The 19,158-nt window shown below is 40.5% G+C and overlaps 1 protein-coding gene across 1 annotated transcript; it reads right to left on the reverse strand.

The window, feature by feature from the left end:
• Nucleotides 1-494: 494 nt before the first annotated feature.
• LOC143941090 (uncharacterized) lies at nt 495-18,854 on the reverse strand. Its single transcript, XM_077463032.1, has 4 exons — nt 18,745-18,854; nt 15,116-15,159; nt 8,299-8,395; nt 495-3,442 (listed from the first exon to the last, which is right to left on the reverse strand). Exons 2-4 carry the CDS (start codon nt 15,156-15,158, stop codon nt 3,175-3,177), a joined length of 408 nt encoding a protein of 135 aa, XP_077319158.1. The 5' UTR covers nt 15,159; nt 18,745-18,854; the 3' UTR covers nt 495-3,174.
• Between the last annotated feature and the right edge of the window lie 304 nt (nt 18,855-19,158).

Genomic DNA, 19,158 nt, shown 5'->3' on the forward strand with positions numbered 1-19,158 from the left:
TTTGACACTATTTTGGGACCATTGTCTTTTATATAGCGATCAGTGCTATAAAAGTGCATTGATTACTGTATAAATGACACTGGCAGGGAAGGGGTTAAACACTGGGGGGCAATCAAAGCATTAAGTGTGTCTTAGGGAGTGATTATAACTGTGGGGGGATGGGCTACCTAGGACATGACAGCGATCACTGATTCCCATGACAGGGAGCAGTAGATCTCTGTCATGTCACTAGGCAAAACGGGGAAATGCCTTCTTTACATAGCCATCTCCCTGTTCTGCGGCTCATGATGAGATCGCCGGGAGACTGGCGGACATCGAATCTGCGGGACCCACGGGTACAGTCACGCTGTAGGCGGCGGGCACACCCGCTAGACCCGCTAATTAAAGGGGACATACAGGTACACCCATTTGCCCACTGCTGCCATTGTGCAGACATATATCGGCGTGCGTCGGTCAGCAAGTGGTTAAAAAAAAAAACACAACAACAAACCAAATAGAAAATAAAATGCTTTATTGATCTATATTGATCATGGATCATTCCTGTCACTTTCTACACAAGACAGCATTTGTATCAAATACACCGGTATCAAACAAATATTATGTGCGGCATACAGAAGACATTGATAAACAGTGAGCAAAGAGAGGCCACTTTCATGACAGCCGTCCTTTCTATAAGCCTTGTGCCACTTTTATGACAGCCGTCCTTTCTATAAGCCTTGTGCCACTTTCATGACAGCCGTCCTTTCTATAAGCCTTGTGCCACTTTCATGACAGCTGTCCTTTCTATAAGCCTTGTGCCACTTTCATGACAGCTGTCCTTTCTATAAGCCTTGTGCCACTTTCATGACAGCTGTCCTTTCTATAAGCCTTGTGCCACTGGACCCAATGGAAAACTCTAGTGTCTGTTTACCTAATATCAAAAATAGATGTCGGTCTGTAAAATATATGATTATTCTCTCAATATTCTGTAAACTTATATTGATGTGAAAAGTCCCAAAATAGAAAGTCCTTGTTCTCGTGTAAAAACTCAAAAATGTATTTAATAATAAAATAGCATACACTTACTAAGAACAATATTAAAACGCAGAATGTAAAAGTAATATCAATAATGTAATTATATTCTTGAGATAAATATTATATGTCTAATCATATGTGTGTGTGCAGGGCCATCTTTAATATTGATTGGACCCCGGGCAAAAATTTTCTTAGGGCCCCCCTCCCTCCATGCAATTTTGCTTTCCACCTTCTCTGAGACATACAATAAATAGCAGCAAGACTTAAAATCTGTTTACTGTATGAGATCAGGCAGCGATTGTGATTGGTTGCCAGAGGTTACAGCATAACATTACTGCTCACTGACTGGTTGCGAGAGGTTACAGCACTCCTTAAGGCTCGCTGATTAGTTGCTAGAGGTTACAGCACATTTCTGCTTGATTGGCTGCTAGAGATTACTGTACAGTAATACTGCTCACTGGTTGCTATAGGTTACAGTACATCTTCTCCTCACTGCAGGGGGCCATGATATACCTATGAATGCTGCCTTTATTTACATATCAATGCAGTTGGCCTCAGCTATTTACATATGTATGTCACTGCTATTTACATATGAATGCCAGTATTTACATGTATTTACATGTAAACACAGGTCTGCAGGTGAGTCATCTGTACACAACAATAGGGCAGAGCTGAGCAGCATTAGTAGCAGCACAGGACTAAAACTTCAAGGGAATGTAAACTGGGATAGTTGGCAAGTATGAGGCAGCTGCTTTGGGCCCCACAACAATGACAGGGCCCAGGGCAGCTGCCCTTTTTGCCCTGCCTTAAAGACGGCCCTGTGTGTGTGTGTGTGTGTGTGTGTATGAAGCTAATGGCAGCTTCACTGTGTGTGCCAGTCTGACCTTAAAGCCTTTCTTGTCTCTTTTTTACTCCTAAATTCAGCCCCCTTCTCCTAAATGTGAGCTGGTTTACTTCCTGCATCTTATAGTTCCACAATCATGGAATCATGGGTTGGGCATGGCCTTGTATACGATTATATACCTACCTTATACAATATAACTTTAGCTATCATCTAAATCAAATAATATTACATAAATCCATATATATGTATATATATTCAATGAAAAGCTCCTTTTCTTAATAATATCCTAATCAAGAAATATTACAGTATAAAGAACTTATATTCTCAACTCATACATATTATTATATTGGTTGTCTGCGGGCTGGTGGTAAGTTAAGCTTTGTTTTTGTTCCATGGGTTTATCCATGGCCCTGTTTGTACATATTAAAACCTCTATGTATTTTCAACAACCCAAGAAATGTGAGACCTTCACTTATTTAAAATGGAGGAAGGGAACATGCCTAATTACTTCCATATTTTATGTAAGTTCTCCAAAGAAATGCACAGTCTAATTAAACTATATATATATATATTCTCACAAAGACTGTAAAATCTATTTGTTAATTATAACAAATATATATATATATATATATATATATATATATATATATATATACAACTCAATTATACTATTAAGATCCAACATATTCATACTTGTTAGTAAAGTTAATAGGCAAATATTATATATTAGAATAAGGAAAGCTTCTAACATGGTCATTACTGAGGGTCATTTCTGTTAACTATACTGGAGACATTGGCATTAAAGAATTTAATTCCAACAAAAAGTTTCCATATGATAGTTTTGCTTGGTATAACAACTGCTTTTATTTTCTAAGTTACACTAAATATAATAGTAAATCCCATTATGTTTTATGGGCAGCGGCTCCCGATACACCATAGTAGGCAACACTCCCAAAATAATTCTATTGGATTATTATGGCACTTCTGAGCCTGGCTGGACCTAGATGTTCCCGTTTTTGGAAGAAGCCTATTGAGCTTTTGGTACTGGGAACTCTCCTAGGATATCTAGAGCATTTGAGATGTATATATTCCATGCACATGTTTTACAATGCAGCTGTAACTAAACCACATTTCTTTCAACCCACGCTGTGAAGTTCTGTGATGTCTGTGAAGTTAAGTATTGGTTGTAGACATACAGTGGATAGTCTGCCTATCCATGGTTTTGTTGACAACATCAGTGTTTTGTAATGACCAGCTTGGCTGTGGATCAACTGAAGGTATCTGAAGAACATTGATGTTTGCAGTCCGCAAGATCCTCAGAGACTCTCTTCTGATTGCATATCATCTGGAAGGTTCAAACATGTGATCAGGGAGATGTAGAGAAGGGCATCTCTGGAGAGCTTCACTTCACCAATGGGCATTTCTGATGCCGCCTTAGCCCTCTCATTAATGTAGGTTATGTGTGCTGGGCCTTGGAGGTCAATGGTGGAGATCTTGTCTTGTGCCTTCTGACTGACCTCGACACTGGGCACTGTATTTTCTTCAGTGTGTTGGTCATAGGAATTCCCGCATATTTTCCAGCGTCTACATAAAGAATAAATAACATGCACAATTATATCCAAGAACAGTAGAAAGATCGAATGCACTCATTTTGTATTGGGAAGACATGGGGACATCAATTGCATACAGAGGACAAATGTTTTTCCATCAGTCAAAACAAAACAGTAGATTTATACCCTAACTTTATGGAATTTAATTTAAACAATTTACATTTTTTTTTTACAATAAAAATATTGTTTTCACCTTTTTTTTCAACCCAGTGCCTCCTACAGCCCAGGGCTGGACTGGGACAGAAATTTGGCCCTGGACTTCATCCAGACAGGCCCACTTACATTTTGAGTGTCCCATCAGCACTCCCTTACATCAGAGTGTCCCATCACCAGCCCCCTTAGGCCGCGTACACACGCGGGGACTGTTCGCCCAACTTTGTCCGTCAAACAGTTTCAGCGGACAGTCCGCTCAAAATTAGCATGGACGGACTTGCCCACACACGACGAACGAACAGTCCGCTGAAACCGTGCGCGATGACGTGAACGGCACGTACGACAGGACTAGAAAACGACGTCCTATACACTGCAATGCAAACTTCGGCGTGTAAATCCTTTCTGAGCATGCGCGGAACTTAGTTTGACGAACAAGCCTACACACGAGGGGACTGTTCGCTGAAACAAAGTTTCAGCGGACAGTTTTTCGGAATTTCCGAAAAACTTTGTTCAGCAGACTGTCCGCTGAAACTGTCCGCTGAAAGCCCACACACGAGCGGACTGTCCGCCGAAACACTGTTCAGCGGACAAAGTTGAGCGAACAGTCCCCGCGTGTGTACGCGGCCTGACATCAGAGTGTCCCATTACTAGTCCCCTTACATCAGAGTGTCCCATCAGCAGCCCTCTTACATCAGAGTGGCCCACTGAGCCATCGGCCCACCGGGAAACTCCCGGTAGTCCCGATGGCCAGTACATGCCTGCTACAGCCTCTTTTAAGCCGCTTCTTGCATACATGAACCACTCCAACATTGGCTTTACATTACTGCTCTGGACAGTGTGTGCCAGCATGGATTCTTGTAGTATTAAACAAGGATGTATGTAATAGGGTGACAACACAGGTGCATAAATTTACAATGGCTTTAATCCATAACAGGAAGTGCTTAAATAACAACCCTAATGGTCCACCATTTGGACGGGACTGGGCTGTTGCAATGTGTTGTTACATGTTAAAGTGTGTTGTGTTAAGGCAGACCATTCAGTTGAATTACATGCCAATGCATGGGGCATAACTAGAACCTTCAGGGCCCCAGTGCAAGAAACCAATCATTGGTGTCAGTGGAAGGAATAGTGCCCCATCATTGGTGTCAGTAGGAGAAATAGTGTCCTATCATAGGTAATAGGGTCAGAAATAGTGTCCCATAATTGCTGTCTGTGGCAGGAACTATGCCCCACTGTTGCTGGCAGTGGGGGTAATAATTTTCAAAAGCCAGATAAAAGCAAGCAAAGGGCCACATACGGCCCCGGAATTGGAGTTTGGACTGAATCAATTTCCTATAGGAAAATTTTAGGCAGTTTATATTATACTCCACTCTTTTTTAGGCATCACAGTGGCTTAGTGTTTAGTCTTTCTTCTTTGCAGCCGCAAGGTGCTTGATGAGAATCCCAGCTACAGGCACTATCTGCATGGAGTTTGGATGTTCTTCCCGGTCTTGCCTGGGTTTCCTCCCACACTCTACAAACATGCAGATAAATTGCTGTCTTAACTGGCCTGAGTATTTATGTAAAGTGTTTTCAATTTTTTTTACAAATAAATATGTGAAAAGTAGCACGCATTTGTATTCAGCCCCCTTTACGCTGATACCCCTAACTAAAATCTAGTGGAACCAATTGCCTTCAATAGTCACTTAATCAGTAAATAGAGTCCACCCTTTCTGTACTTTAATCTTAGTATAACAGCTGTTCTGTAACATCCTCCTCCTTCTGAGGTTTGTTAGAGAACCTTAGAGTACAAACAGCATCATGAAGGTCAAGGCCAAGGAACAAACCAGACAGGTCAGGGATAACGTTGTTGAGAAGTTTAAAGCAGGGTTAGGTTATAGAAAAATATCCCAAGCTTTGAAATCTCACGGAGCATTGTTCAATCCATCGTCCAAAAATGGAAAGAGTATGGCATAACTGCAAACAGGGTCGGATTAAGAGCATCATGGGCCTGGTGCTGTGGACTTTGGAGGGCCATTTTTATCGTTAATAAATAAAATTAAAACGCAAACAAATTTTTAATTAGGTATTTTTAACAAACTGCTCATTCACACTATGTGCAAGAGAACCCGTGCGAATTAGCCCAAATTTTCTGTATACTTCTTTTTACATTTTGTTTTTTGTTTTTTTTTTAATCATTTTTTTTTTTACAATTTTACTTTTTTATTATTTTTTTCCAGTGGAGGGCAGTGGATGGTGTAAGTAGTGCAGTGGATGGTGTCAGCAGTTTTTTTTTTTTATTATTATTATTTCATTTTTTTATAATTTATTTTTTACAATTTTCTTTTTTTTTTTCAAAATGCATTTGGGACCGGGGTTTTTGGCAGTGGACAGCATCAGTAGGGCAATGGCAGTGGCCAAATGGTCAGTCCAACCCTGCTGGGCCTATATTAAAGGTAGGGGCTTGAAGCTGCAGCTCCAATAGCCTCTACGTTAATCTGGCCCTGACTGCAAACGTACCAAATCATGGTCATCAACCTAAACTGACAGGCCGGGCAAGGAGATCATTTATCAGAGAAGCAGTCAAGAGGCCCATGGTAACTCCGGAGAAGCTGCAGAGATCCACAACTCAGGTGGGAGAATCTGTCCACAGGACAACTATTAGTCATGTACTCCACAAATCTGACCTTATGGAAGAGTGGCAAGAAGAAAGCCATTGTTGAAAGAAAGTCATAAGAAGTCCTGTTTGCAGTTTGTGAGAGGCCATGTGGAGGACACAGCAAACATGTGAGAGAAGGTGCTCTGGTCAGATAAGACCACAATTTAAAGTTTTGGCATAAAAGCAAAACGCTATGTGTGGCAAAAAACGAACGCTGCACATCACCCTGAACACACCATCCCCACCGTGAAATATGGTGGTGGCAGCATCATGTTGTAGGGATGCTTTTATTCAGCAGGGACAGGAAAGCTGGTAAGAGTTGATGGGACTATGGGTGGAGCCAAATACAGGACAATCTTAGAAGAAAACCTGTTAACCTAAAGGGCAAAAATGTCACTTTCTAGATGTGCAAAGCTGGTAGAGACATCCCCAAAAAGACTTGCAGCTGTAATTGCAGCGAAAGGAGGTTCTACAAACTATTGACTCCGGGGGGCGCCATACAAATGCACACCACACTTTTCACATAATTATTTGTAAAAAAAAAAAATGAAAATCATTTATCATTTTCCTTCCACATCACATAAAATCCCAATAAGATACATTTACGTTTTTTGGTTGTAACACGACAAAATGTAGAAAATTTCAAGGGGTATGAATAATTTTTCAAGGCACTGTATATAAAGACCTACCAAAACTAACCATTCAATCTACACTCACAGGCCTCTTTATTAGGTAAATATGTTCAATTGCTTGGTAACACAAATTGCTAATCCGCCAATCACATGGCAGCAACTCAATGCATTTAGGAATCTAGATGTGGTGAAGCATCAGCATGGGAAAGAAAGGGGATTTAAGTGACTTTGAACATGTCATGGCTGTTGGTGCCGGAAGGGCTGGTCTGAGTATTTCAAAAACTGCTGAGGGGATTGTCACACACAACCATCTCTCGGGATTACAGAGAATGGTCCAAAAAAGAGAAAATATCCAGTGAGCGGCTGTTGTGTGGAGGAAAATGCCTTGTTGATGTTGGAGGTCAGAGGAGAATGGGCAAACTGGTTAGAGATGATAGAAAGACAACAGTAACTCAAATAACCATGCGTTAACCATGCGTTACAACCAAGGTATGCAGAATACCATCTCTGAACGTACAAAATATTTAACCTTGAAGCAGATGGGCTACAGTAGCAGAAGACCGCATCGGGTGCCACTCCTGTCAGCTAAGAACAGGAAACTGAGACTAAAATTCGCATAGGCTCAACAAAATCGGACAATAGAAGATTGGAAAAATGTGGCCTGGTCTGATAAGTCTCGGTTTCAGCTGCAACATTCAGATGGTCGGGTCAGAATTTGGTGTAAACAACATAAAAGCATGGATCCATCCTGCCTTGTATCAACGGTTCAGGCTGGTGATGGTGGTGTAATGGTGTGGGGGGATAATTTTCTTGGAAAACTTTGAGCCCTTTAGTACCAATTGAGCATCGTTTAAACACCATGGCCTACCTGAGTATTGTTGCTGACCATGTCCATCCCTTTATGACTCCAGTGTACCCATCTTCTGATTTCTAGTAGATGCTGTTGGTGACCCAAAGTTTTGTTTTGTGTACCAGAGTTATGGACTGTTTTGTTTATACTGAAGATAAGTTTCCTTGTTTGTTTTTGAAGAAATAAAATTTTGCTTGCTTTTGCAAAGATGGCTGACTAGTCATCCGGATCCCCACATATCACTTATTGGAGGTAATGGTCATATTGGAACATGTATGATGAGCTTGGGCTGTGTTCCTATGTATGCATTATAAATAAAATGCCACTTGCTGAATTTTTTGGTCTAGTTTACAGCACAACACGTCTTCTATTTCGTGGTGACCCATGTATTAGATGCACTATAGCTGTACTGCAGTGCAACCACACCACACAGAGAACCCAGAGCTGTGAACTAGATCTTATGGGAAAGGCAAAACGCAGTGCACTCACTACCAGAAAAATGCCATCCAAATTTGCAAATCACTGGGTCGATCATTTAGTTCAATCTACATCCTTACCTTCTTGCCACCATTATTAAGTAAACCAATCCGCACACCAGAATAATGGCTGAAGCGATCGACACCACGATGATCTCATAGATTTTGTTTGTATATCCTGAAAAAGCCAGATAAAAAAAAACACTGTATAATCCAGTTATGTATCCATTCAAATAATATTTTCCATAGAACTAGAGTAAATTTGGATTTAAGCACTTTTAAGCTGCTGTGCAGGAACTCCGTGCACAGCAGCACTTCGATTTAGAGAAGAAGGGGCTGTACTGCATTGCACATTGATGTCAGTAAACTGTGTGAACATTCTTACAGAAAGAGAGAGCAGAGTGATGACTTTGTCAGTGTACTACTTCTCCTTTACTGTCTAGTCACAGGCTGGGGGCAGATTGGTGACCAAGCGGTATTGATTGATCACAGTAGAGAAAACTTGGGTCACCAACCTGTCTGTACTGTATGGCTTGTGTGTCTAGATAAAGAAAAAAAAGAAAAAAACAACTGAGCCGGATATATGTTTATGTAATCAATTATTTTGCTGTTTGATTCAGATTGTCAATTAGGTTTTTTAAATTTTACAAACCACTTCCATAAAGAACCACCAGACCCTATAAAGCCTATTACAGCCTATAATGAATGTAGCATGGTGAATTGTTTAAATAAGTCAAGCCATGAAATACTGAAAGAGCTGGCAGACGTTTTGTAAAGTAATGCAGTTAAATAATCTAGCCACCCTTTGCAGCTCCATAGATGGTTTGGGTTTGGGTAGCAATTGCCCTGTCAACAGAAAAAGTCAATACTACCTAAAATTGATGCAGAAAGATAGCAGGCTCTAGAACAGGGATCCTCAAACTACGGCCCTCCAGCTGTTGTGAAACTACACATCCCATGAGGCATTGTAAAACTCTGACATTCACAGACATGAATAGGCATGATGGGAATTGTAGTTCCTGAACAACTGGAGGGCCGTAGATGTAAGACCCATGCTCTAGAAGAACCAATAACACAGGAAGAAATTCGAACAGCAATTCTAATTCCAAAAAATATGGGATTATTTGAACAAATAAAGAGAAGAGGAGGAGATGAGGAGAGCATCATTGTTAGCACACATTACGGTAATACTTAAGGAGGGAAAGGATTCAACAATCTGCTCTAATTATAGACCAATAGCACTGTTGAGTGCGGATACAAAGCTATATGCAAAAGTACTAGCAACAAGAAGAAAGAAGCTGATGCTGGAATGGATCCATGGGGATCAAACAGGGTTTACACCTAGCAGGGAAGGTAAAGAACATTGCAGGGAATCCCCAGCGCTACTCCTGTCAATAGATGCAGAAAATGCATTTGACAGGGTAGACTGGATACAATATGTAACCTGGGTTTAGGACCTAAAATGACCCATTGGATCAAAAATCTATACAACCACCCTACAGCATCAGTAAAGGTTAATGGAAATATGTCACCACCCTTTGAGATGTTTAATGGAACAAGACAAGGGTACCCGCTCTTGCCCCTCCTGTATGTATGTTGCTGGAACCTCTTTTAGCAACTATACGGAACAGCGTGGACATAGGAGGGGTGAATGTGGGAGAAGAAGGTCACAGCATACGTGGATGACATCATATTAAATATATAACTAATAGGGGTGCAACGGATCGTCACCGATCCGTGATCCAAATGGGTCACCCCGTTCGGATCGGCACACGCCGCGATCCGCGGAGTGTTCCGCAGTCTCGGCCTTAGGAAAGGCTGCAGCTTCAGCCTAGTTCCGGAGCGGCAGCCATCTTGGTGCACCCGTCGGCGTTTACAGTGTGATCGCTCCGTCAAATGATGGAGCGATCACTTGTAAACAAACTGGCGTCATGATGACACTGGTTCCTCTCTCCCCTCTCTCCCCTCTCCCCTCTGTGTACAGATCTGTACAGTGGAGGGGAGAGATCGGATGGCAGCAGCGCTGTGGGCTGCATCTGTAGTGCCCACAGCGCTGCTCTGTGACAATTGCAGTCACAGCCATCCCTCCATACCCTATACTCTGCAATACCTTGCCAATACTCTGCAATACCCTGCCAATACTCTGCCAATACTCTGAAATACCCTGCCAATACTCTGAAATACCTTGCCAATACTCTGCCAATACTCTGAAATACCCTGCCAATGCTCTGCAATGCTCTGCAATACCCTGCCAATACTCTGAAATACTCTGCCAATACTCTGAAATACCCTGCAATACTCTGCCATACCTTGCCAATACTCTGCAATGCCCTGCCAATACTCTGCAATACCCTGCCAATACTTTGCCATACTCTGCCATACTCTGCCATACTCTGCCAATACTTTGCTATACCCTGCCAATACTCTGCCATACCCTGCCAATACCCTGCCATACCCTGCAATACTCGCTAATACCCAGCCATACTCGGCGATACCCAGCCATGCTCAGCCAATATTACAGTGGGGGAGATGACATGGCTATTACAGTGGGGGAGATGTATATTACAGGGGGGGGGGGGGATTGTGGATATTACAGTAGGGACTATATGGTGGTGGAATTTTCACAGGTTTTTGCAAATTCAATTATTTTTTTTTCACAAGAAGGCAAATTCAATTATTATTTGCTGATCCGAAAAATCATCCGATCCGTGACTCTGATCCGTGGAACGATCCGATCCGTAGGTTTTTTGCTCTGTTGCACTCCTAATGACTAAGCCCAAATCGACACTCCCAAATCTAATAAAAGAATTGAAAAAATATTGGGAACTCTCAAACTTTGAGCTCAACCCAGTAAAGTCAGAAATAATAAACATAAGTCTGGACAAAAAAGAAGAATTAGCATTACAGAGAGAATTCCCATGTAAATGGGGGGAGAATTAAAGTACCTTGGAATTAAACTGACAACTTGACTGGGGAAAATATATCAAGCCAATTGCATCCCGCTACTTAACGAGACTAAAACAGAATTAAGGAAAATTTCAAATGGTCATTCTCCCAAAAATATTGTATACGTTTCAGATGATAACAATAGCACTCCCCCAGAGTTTTTTAAAATAATAAAAACAATGATTTTAAGATATATATGGCAAGATACAAAACGCCCAATGTTCAGTATGCATTAATAAGTAGAGGGAAAAAACATGGGGTTTGGCAACCCCAGATATTAAAAGATACTACAAAGCGGTACTAATAGCACAAATGATAGAATGGGCAAACACAAAAAGTGAAAAAAGATCGGTCGAGATGGAAAATACACTAAGTGCGACACATTTGAATAAGAATATTAATATACCATAAAAATATATGACACTGAATAAGGGTGCACATGAGTTGATAAGAAATGTTTTTAAAGTTTGGGATTTAATTTATAGACAAGAAAAATGGGAATACAACTCACCACTAAATTCATTATCAGGAACAATTTTTTTTACCTGGGAAAGAAACACTTTTTGGAAGTTGGATAAGAAATGCACAATTAAAGGATGTAGAAGCTAAAGGGAAAATTAGATAATTTCAGGAATTAAAGCACAGAAGTGATTTGTTGAAGATCAATAAATGGGGATATCTACATTTAAAGCATTTTATAACTACACTACCCCAGCCAATTAGAGATGGAGGGAAATTAAACCCAATAGAACAATTATGTAGTGCACAGACACCAGTGAAACATGGGATATCTCGGATCTATGGTATTTTTATGGATGGGGGGGTGGAGATACCCCCATTCATTGGAAAATGGAAATGGGAATTGGGTACACAATTGGAAAAACAACAAGTGGGAAAAGTGATGGGAGCGGTGTATGACTACGCAACTGACTTAAACGCGATATAAATTAACTATAAGTGTTTAGTAAGATGGTATATAATAACAGATAATGCCCAAAAATATCAACAAGATAAATCTCCACTATGCTGGAAAGGCTGTAAACAGATAGATACTATGACTCATATCTGGTGGGATTGTCCAAAAATAAAGGAGTACTGGCAAAAGATACAATGTTATATAAGGGAAATTATGGGGAAGGAGATACTAAACGACCCATGGACTTGTCTGTTCCACAATACTATGTAGCGTCGGTACTCCTAATGAGTATGGGCTATGTCTGTAAATTTAGTTTTTGCCCAAAACTATAGTTCAGTCTTGGGGTTGTTTGTTCTAAATTGTGCATTGGCATCAGTTTGGCTGGGCTGTATTAAGGTTCTGCCTGGTCATAGTGGGGTTCGCACCTCTTAGAGGCCTTAGAACGCAGTCTGGTTGAACGCATTGGGTACCAATCTCTCTCTCGGAGCCAATCAGTGGGCGCGTTTGTCTCGCTATGTATTCTGGGAGAGGGTACTTAAGGTGCTGAAGTCACATGGTTCTGGGTTCCAGTCCAGTTGCTGACTCCGTGGTCCTGGTCCTCCTGACCAGCCCCCAGATGCCCTCATGGCCTGGGGTGTGGATCCATCTGTTTCCGAGCCTCGAAACTGGCTAGTTCGAGGCGCAGTAACTGGAAGGAGGATTCTAAGGTGTTCCGGTGCCGTCTCGGGTTTGGAGAGGCCGAGCAACTCTACATGCAACCAGGGGAGAACTCTTCAGTAAGAGGGCCACACACAAGGCTGGCTGCTCGGTAAGAGCCTGGAAGCTGAGCTGCTATGGACATTGATTGAATCCACATTTCTTACGGTATCGCCGGACCGGCTGCAAGATTCTGGTACAGTAAGAAAAGTTCCTACCTCTATCCTTCCAGTTACAACTAAATTTTTCAACCAAGTCTGTGTGAGAGACTTTGTAAGGCTAGAATTACTTGTTGGCTGCTAGATCCAAGGTTAAGGGTTTATCCAACAGTTAAAGAATCCAGTTGCGAGTGGCTATTTCCTGGATTATGTACAGTGAGAGGCTTTTATTGAAGTCAGCAGTTCCAAGCACCTGAGCTAAACTTTATTCTGATACCCTCTATTCCCAACGTAGAGACTAAATTTGTTCAACTGTTTTATGCAAATAAAAATCCTAACAAGGATTTCAAGTGTCGGTCTCTACAGTTACTGGGTCATTAACCCTGGGAACCCCTAGACAAGGACAACGAGTTACGAGCTGGTGGAGGTAATCGGTAAGCCCATAAAAATTCAGCCACTCCTTTGGGGGTAAGTGCTACAACTAAAACAACAAAAAAAATTATAAGAAAACCATGATTCCATACTTACTAAATGCAGCAAAAGGACTAATACCAAAAAATGGCTAGACCCAGGAAAACCAAACATAAAAGAATGGTTTGAAAGAATAGAGTATATATTTTAAATGGAATACCATAGTAGTAGGGAAGAGGGACAGGTAGAAAGATGAAGAATGGTTAAAATTTAAGAAATCCAGGAAATCTATCGATAAAATGTTAGAGTAATTAGTGGAGGAGTTGGGAAGTCATGGAAAGGTTGAGGTGATGTGAGGTAATCCGACAAGAGGGTGGGGTGGAGGGAGGTAAGGGGGGAAGGGGGAGAAGGAGGGGATAGATTTATATGTTTTGATAAATTGTCTCTTTTGAAATGTATCGATTAATGTTCTTTTTTTATGAAAAAACAAATAAAGGTAAAATAAAAAACTGAAAAAGTCAGTCAGAACTCTCTCACGCCCATACTCCCACCTTAGCACCTCTCCATCTGCCTATAATTTTACAGAAGGGCATTCCCATTGCAAGCCTGAACTAATTTTTCAGCTTTCTGCTTCCCATCACTGCTGTAAATTATTTCCTTTGGGGCCTTTGTTGGAAAACCTTTGTTGGCATTAGACCTACGTCTCTGCTCATACAAGTCAATAGGAATGTAAAATCAGCACAAATCTGTTCTAACTGTTCTGTTCTAATTGATCCCAAAAGCATCTCAAACGGATGTCAATTTGCCCATCAACGTAAACCCAAAGCCTTTCATCACAGGCCCTTAGATGTCTAGCCAGGCTTTCCCACCAAAGACCTGTGGGTATCTGAAGAAGTTTCCAGGGGTTCCTTGAGCAGTGGGCAGTGGCAGATTGAGAGGTTGAGAAAGGGTAGTCTAGACCAGTGGTCTCCAAACGACAGCCCGTTGGCAGGATGCAGCCCTTTGCTTGCCTTTTTCTGGCCCTTGGGGCACTGTTCCTCCCAATGATACTAGGCACTATTACTTCTTTAGACACTAACGAAGAGGCCCCAACCCTTCCACTGAAACCAAATGAGGGACATAATACCTGCAACAATGGGTGCACTGCCCCCCTTCCCAACACCAACAATGGGTCAATATTCCTCCTCCTACTGACCACAGGCGCTATGTATTTTTTCTTCTCCCATTGACCACCAAGCCTGAGGCATTGTCTACTGACACTGAGGCATTTTCTACTCCCTTTGGCCCCAGTCCAGCGCCCCAAAAGTCGAAAGTACAGTAAAGTGGCCCTTTGTTTAAAAAAACTGGAGATCCCTGGTCTAGACCAATATCTTCTTGATGGAGCTTTATGGATTTCTTATATTAAGGAATAAGTTTGTCCATATCTAAAGGTCTACCTCCAACCACATTTTTATTTCTCTTTGATGATGATGAGGTTTTAAATACGGTCTGTATCCCCATAAAGGAGATTTTTCTTCTCCTCTTCTTCTATTTCAAACCCATCACCTGGACTGGAAGTGAAGAGAAATCTATTACATGTGGGCACAGGAAGAATACAGATGTTCTAACCCTTTCTACTATATTCTATCCAAAATAAAAAAGGTTTTAGAGGGAGTTGAGCTTTAATATTCTAATATTACAGCTTAGTTTTTAATATTTTTTCCCCCTGCAAAACTGCACGCTAATCCACATAACAAACATAGAGGAGAAGACCAGGGGAGTCTTTACACACCGTTTTCAGAGGCTGATGAATCTTCATTCGTAACCACAGACATCCTGCAAAGGAACAATGGAGAATTATAAACACGAATAATGCAAACCATGTTAAAAATGCCTCCCAGTATCTACAGCTTATATTCACAGAACGGATCGCATATTTAAAAGGCTGTCGGTTGCTGTTTCTGGCAAGACTTGGCAGAGAGGACACCATAACTGTCCTTACTTCAACTGTCCTGGTGGTAAGGAAGGAGGTAATAGGCAGATGGTCTATACTGTATCTTCTCTATAACTAAGAATTGCTCTTTAAAGTCTTTCCCTTTCCCTGTTTGGGAAAATTATTATATTTTCATACTCCCGGGGGACCTGGAAGCTTTGTATATACAAGGTTCCCATTTTGGATCAGAAATGTTAATTTTTCCAAGCTAACTGTGAGCTTATATTAACTTGTTTTAGGTATGTGTATAGCAAAAACTAAACTCTTTCAGTCTTCTTTAAAGGGAACCTGTGCTCACACTATGCACATTTAACTAAACAGCCAGTAAAACAAGCCATCACAGACCTCTGCAGTTTTAGTCATCGTGGGGAAATTCATCTTCAAAATTCATAAAAGGAGCACTGAAACTTTAGCTCCTTTCCTATTACTTTCTATGGATGCAGAATCTTGGCAGACTGCCCATCAACTTAAGTGAGCACAAAGCAGACCCAACTTTAGGGTCAGTTCTCGTTTCCATTAGGAATTAATGACACTGCAGCATAGCACGCTTTTTCATGCATTACACTGCGCATGTTTTTGACTGCTTGTTTGCATGCACTTGAAGCGAGGTTGACGTGCACCTGAATGCTTTTTTCATGCGTTTTGCACTGCTTTTAGCATTGCATTTGTACTGCATTTTTCTATACATTTTTAGACTTTCTTGGCTTATACTTTTTTTTAAATCTGCGCTGCACTGCACTGCACTGCAATGATGTGAACTATGCCCATAGGACTACCTGGATTTTGGGCTGTCTATGCAGTTGGAGTGCAGTTCAAAATGCAGCCAAATGCTTCCCACTATGCTCGGTGTGAAAGGGCCCTTAGATCTTCAATCCTAAGAGAAAATACCCTCGGTACATTCGATCATGAAAAGAAAATGCCATAAGAACATTTGATAATGTGAAAGAAGTACCCTAAGAACATTCAATCTTAAAAATGCTCGATCAGAAGAGAAAAAACTATGTAAAAAAACATGCTGCATTTGTCCATCAACTCAAACCCAAAGCCATTCAACAGCTCTTATATGTCTAGCCAGGTTTTCTCAACCAGCGTTCCTCCAGAAATTGCCAGGGGTTTCTTAAGCAGTGAGCAGTGGCAGATTAGAGGTTGAGAAAGGGTGGTCTAGACCAATATCTTCCTGATGGAGTTTTATGAATTTCTCATAATAAGGAATGCATTCGTCTATACCTGAAGGTCCACCTCCAACCACATTTTTAGAACATACCCTAAGAACTTTGATCCTAAAAAAAAACCAAAAAAACACCCTAGCCATATTCAATCATGAAAAGAAAATACCATAAGAATATTTGATCATGGAGAAAGTACCCTAAGAACATTCAATCCTAAAAGAATACTCTAAAATTTATACCTAGGAGAGGCTACCCTAAAAACTTTTGATCCTAAGGGGAAATAAACTAAGAACACTCAATCCTAAGAGGGAATTCCCTAAGAACTATCAAGCTGAAGAGAAAAAATATATGATCCTAAGACAAAATACCTCAAAAACACTTGATCCTAAGAAATAATACTCTAGGAACTTTTGATCAGAACAGAAACTACCTTAAGGATATATGATTTTGCCCCACTTACACAATAATAGCCACACCTTTGCAAGAAATCCCTAAAACGAATGAGTGAATTCTGGTTAATTTACACAGAACAAATGTACATGTGGTTTAGATGGGTGGATACCTCTGCAATTTTTTTTTTTATAAATAGACAATAAAAGATAGTCCACTTAGAAGAAAAGATAAAGCTAATAAAAATCATGTTTCAATTATATGGTGTGACAATACAAGTTTCGACTTGGCTGTGTACCCAGCATTAGGTTCAAGCATTTCGTTTAAAGGCTGCTAATTATCAAATTGGCTGATGTAAGGAAAGAAAATGAATATGGTTAAAGATTATATTGTGCATATAACGGACAATCTTGAATAACCCTATATGGAGACTGTTGAGACCAGTAGCTGGAAATATATAGAGAAACCTGAGACTGGTAGCTGGCATTGTATAGAGAAAACTGAGACTAGTAGCTGGTATTATAAAGAAAAAGCTGAGAACAGTAGCTGGTAATATATAGAGAAAACTGAGACTGGAAGCTTGCATTGTATAGAGAAAGCTGAGACTGGTAGCTGGTGATATATATGGAATGCTGAGACTGGTAGCTGGTGATATATATGGAATGCTGAGACTTGTAGCTGGTGATATATATGGAATGCTGAGACTGGTAGCTGGTGATATATATGGAATGCTGAGACTGGTAGCTGGTGATATATAGAGAATGCTGAGACTGGTAGCTGGTAATATTCAGAAAATGCTGAGACCGGTAGCTGGTAATATATAGAGAATGCTGAGACTCTATTTCCATAAAAAAACTATGGGCAATATACAGGAGAAAGTCAGAGACTGACGACTTAATACAAGAGATGGTCAGAGATTGAGGACTTAATACAAGAGATGGTCAGAGATTGTGGACTAAATACAAGAGATGGTCAGAGACTGTGGACAAAATACAAGAGATTATCAGAGATTGTGGACATAATACAAGAGATGGTCAGAGATTGTGGACATAATACAAGAAATGGTCAGAAACTGTGGACATAATACAAGAGATGGTCAGAGACCGTGGACTAAATACAAGAGATGGTCAGAGACCGTGGACTAAATACAAGAGATGGTCAGAGATTGTGGACTAAATACAAGAGATGATAAGAGATTGTGGACATAATGCAAGAGATGGTCAGAGATTGTGGACATAACACAAGAGATGGTCAAAGATTGTGGACATAATACAAGAGATGGTCAGAGATTGTGGACATAATACAAGAGATGATCAGAGATTGTGGACATAATGCAAGAGATGGTCAGAGATTGTGGACATAATACAAGAGATGGTCAGAGATTGTGGACATAATACAAGAGATGATCAGAGATTGTGGACATAATGCAAGAGATGGTCAGAGATTGTGGACTTAATAAAAGAGATGGTCAGAGATTGTGGACATAATACAAGAGATGGTCAGAGATTGTGGACTTAATACAAGAGATGGTCAGAGATTGTGGATAGTAAAAGTCATCATTTAAAATATAGAAAAAATAAACCCATAAGCTCATAATCTTTTTTAATGATTATTTGATAAGTACAGAAGATTTGTGGTCCTTTTATGTGGACATAAACTAGTTCAGCAGCAGACTGTTGGCACATTTGGGACTTTTGCTGGAAATCAGGGACAGTCTGAGTCTATGCATTTGGCCAAAATAAATTTGGTAAAAAAATTAAAAGCTCAAATGAATACTACTTACCATATTATCATATGACAGCAACTCAATCACAGGAAAAAATTGCAATGTTAAGATTCTGATCATGAAAATAAATGAGTCTGTCTTACCTGAGAATTAACAAGGAGAGATGCTTTCAACTATTCAGACATGAGTGTTCTGCCGCTTGAGTTCACAGCAAGCCTCCTTATCTAGAACATTTATGGTGTAATAAAGCTGCAATTTAAACTGCACCTTACCTATCCAGTGTAGATTTTATGCAAAAATTGGTAGGGGGTTAGAGCTCCCCCTGCAGGTGGCACTGCAAAAAACATGCTCCTAATTCCATGTGGCATGTTAGAGAAGACAGGTTTTATTTTTCCAAATTGTGTTTTTGAATTTTTTGTGATCATATAGAAAGCTTTAGTCAGCTTAGCTGTGTGTCTGTTAGGGTCACGGTAAACCTGTGATAATTTGACGGTTCAGTCTTTGTCCAATTAACTCTAGATTTACCTATGATGGACCTATCTAATCAGGCAGGCTAC

The sequence above is a fragment of the Lithobates pipiens genome, unplaced genomic scaffold (genome assembly GCF_037356315.1).
Source record: "Lithobates pipiens isolate NorthernLeopardFrog02 unplaced genomic scaffold, aLitPip1_a1.2 Scaffold_3, whole genome shotgun sequence".
Taxonomy (NCBI): Eukaryota; Metazoa; Chordata; class Amphibia; order Anura; family Ranidae; genus Lithobates; species Lithobates pipiens.